General features: G+C 44.5%; 1 protein-coding gene across 1 annotated transcript; it reads left to right on the forward strand.

The window, feature by feature from the left end:
- Positions 1-3: 3 nt before the first annotated feature.
- Positions 4-543, forward strand: LOC112814495 (olfactory receptor 2B8-like; the record flags this gene model as incomplete). Its single annotated transcript, XM_025860051.1, has 1 exon — positions 4-543. A coding segment is annotated over one exon (540 nt), but the record flags the coding sequence as incomplete, so codon positions are not given.
- Between the last annotated feature and the right edge of the window lie 831 nt (positions 544-1,374).

Raw genomic sequence — 1,374 nt, forward strand, 5'->3', positions numbered from 1 at the left:
ACAGTGATCATGCACCCCCGTCTCTGTACCCTCATGGCTTCTGCATCATGGTCTCTTGGTTTTGCCAATTCCTCCTTGCAGACAGTGCTCATCTTCCTTGTCCCACTTTGTGGGAGAAATAAACTAGATCACTTCTTTTGTGAGGTCCCCCCACTGCTCAAGCTTGCCTGTGTTGACACCACTGTGTATGAGTCTGAGATGTTCTTCGTCAGCGTGATCTTTCTTTTCATTCCTGTGGCATTAATCACAGTTTCCTATGGTCAGATTGTCAGGGCAGTCTTAAGAATAAAGTCATCTACAGGGCAGAGGAAAGCGTTTGGGACATGTGGGTCCCATATCACAGTGGTCTCCCTGTTCTATGGCACGGCCATCTACGCTTACCTCCAGCCCAGCAACAACCACTCCCAGGATCAGGGCAAGTTCATTTCTCTGTTCTACACCATCATCACCCCCATGGTCAACCCCGTCATATATACGCTGAAGAATAAGGATGTAACGGGAGCAATGAAGAAGGTGCTTTGGAGGGGCCATGACTGTACATGACTGGGTGGAGAAGACCCCCCCCCCCGTTTTAAAGTTTTTATTTATTTTAGAGAGAGAGAGAGAATGGGGGGAGGTATAGACAGAGAGGGACAAGCAAACTCCGTGATGAGCACAGAGCTCAACGTGGGGCTCGATCCCATGACCCTGAGATCGTGACCTGAGCCAAAATCAAGAGTTGGACAATTAACTGACTGAGCTACCCAGGCATCCCATGGGAAGACCCTTTGATGGAAGACTTTCTGTGCCAGAGCCATTAAAATTTTTGTGCCCTCCCTGTGTCATCCAAAATTTTTCTTGACAACTCAAGGGAATTTCCTTACCTGATTCTTTTATGCAAGTGAGTTTTCAAAATCTATGTCCATGGTTCATGCAGCCTCCAGAGATGCTGATATTGTGTTCCTAGAGCATATGAATCATTATTATAAAAAGCTCCCCAGGTTTTTCTTATTTCTACCCCCCCATTGGGAATACTTCTCCCTTTCTCCTTGCAAGAAGATCTTTACACTCATACCATAAAGGCATAGGAAAAATAAGAATATGAACCACTGAAATAGTGTAAGAAATATTCATGTTTTAGGATTTTCTAGCAATTCTTGGAGGCATCTCACTTATTCTTGCATTGTGATCATGGCCCTATGACAAGGTTCATAGGTTGACTGAATCACAGCTTTTTTGCAGAAGGAGGTGGGCAACTGTTGGTAAAACAAACTTTTACGTCAAAGAAAAACTTGGTAACATCAATCCGGACAAAGCCATTAGAAATCAGGCCGTACTGTGACATTGCCAGTGTGACAGTGTTTTTATGTAGCCTATATATTACAGAAGGGGGAG

Source organism: Callorhinus ursinus, unplaced genomic scaffold, assembly GCF_003265705.2.
Source record: "Callorhinus ursinus isolate GAN/ISIS: 27379988/994484 unplaced genomic scaffold, GSC_fseal_2.0 scaffold1458, whole genome shotgun sequence".
Classification (NCBI taxonomy): Eukaryota; Metazoa; Chordata; class Mammalia; order Carnivora; family Otariidae; genus Callorhinus; species Callorhinus ursinus.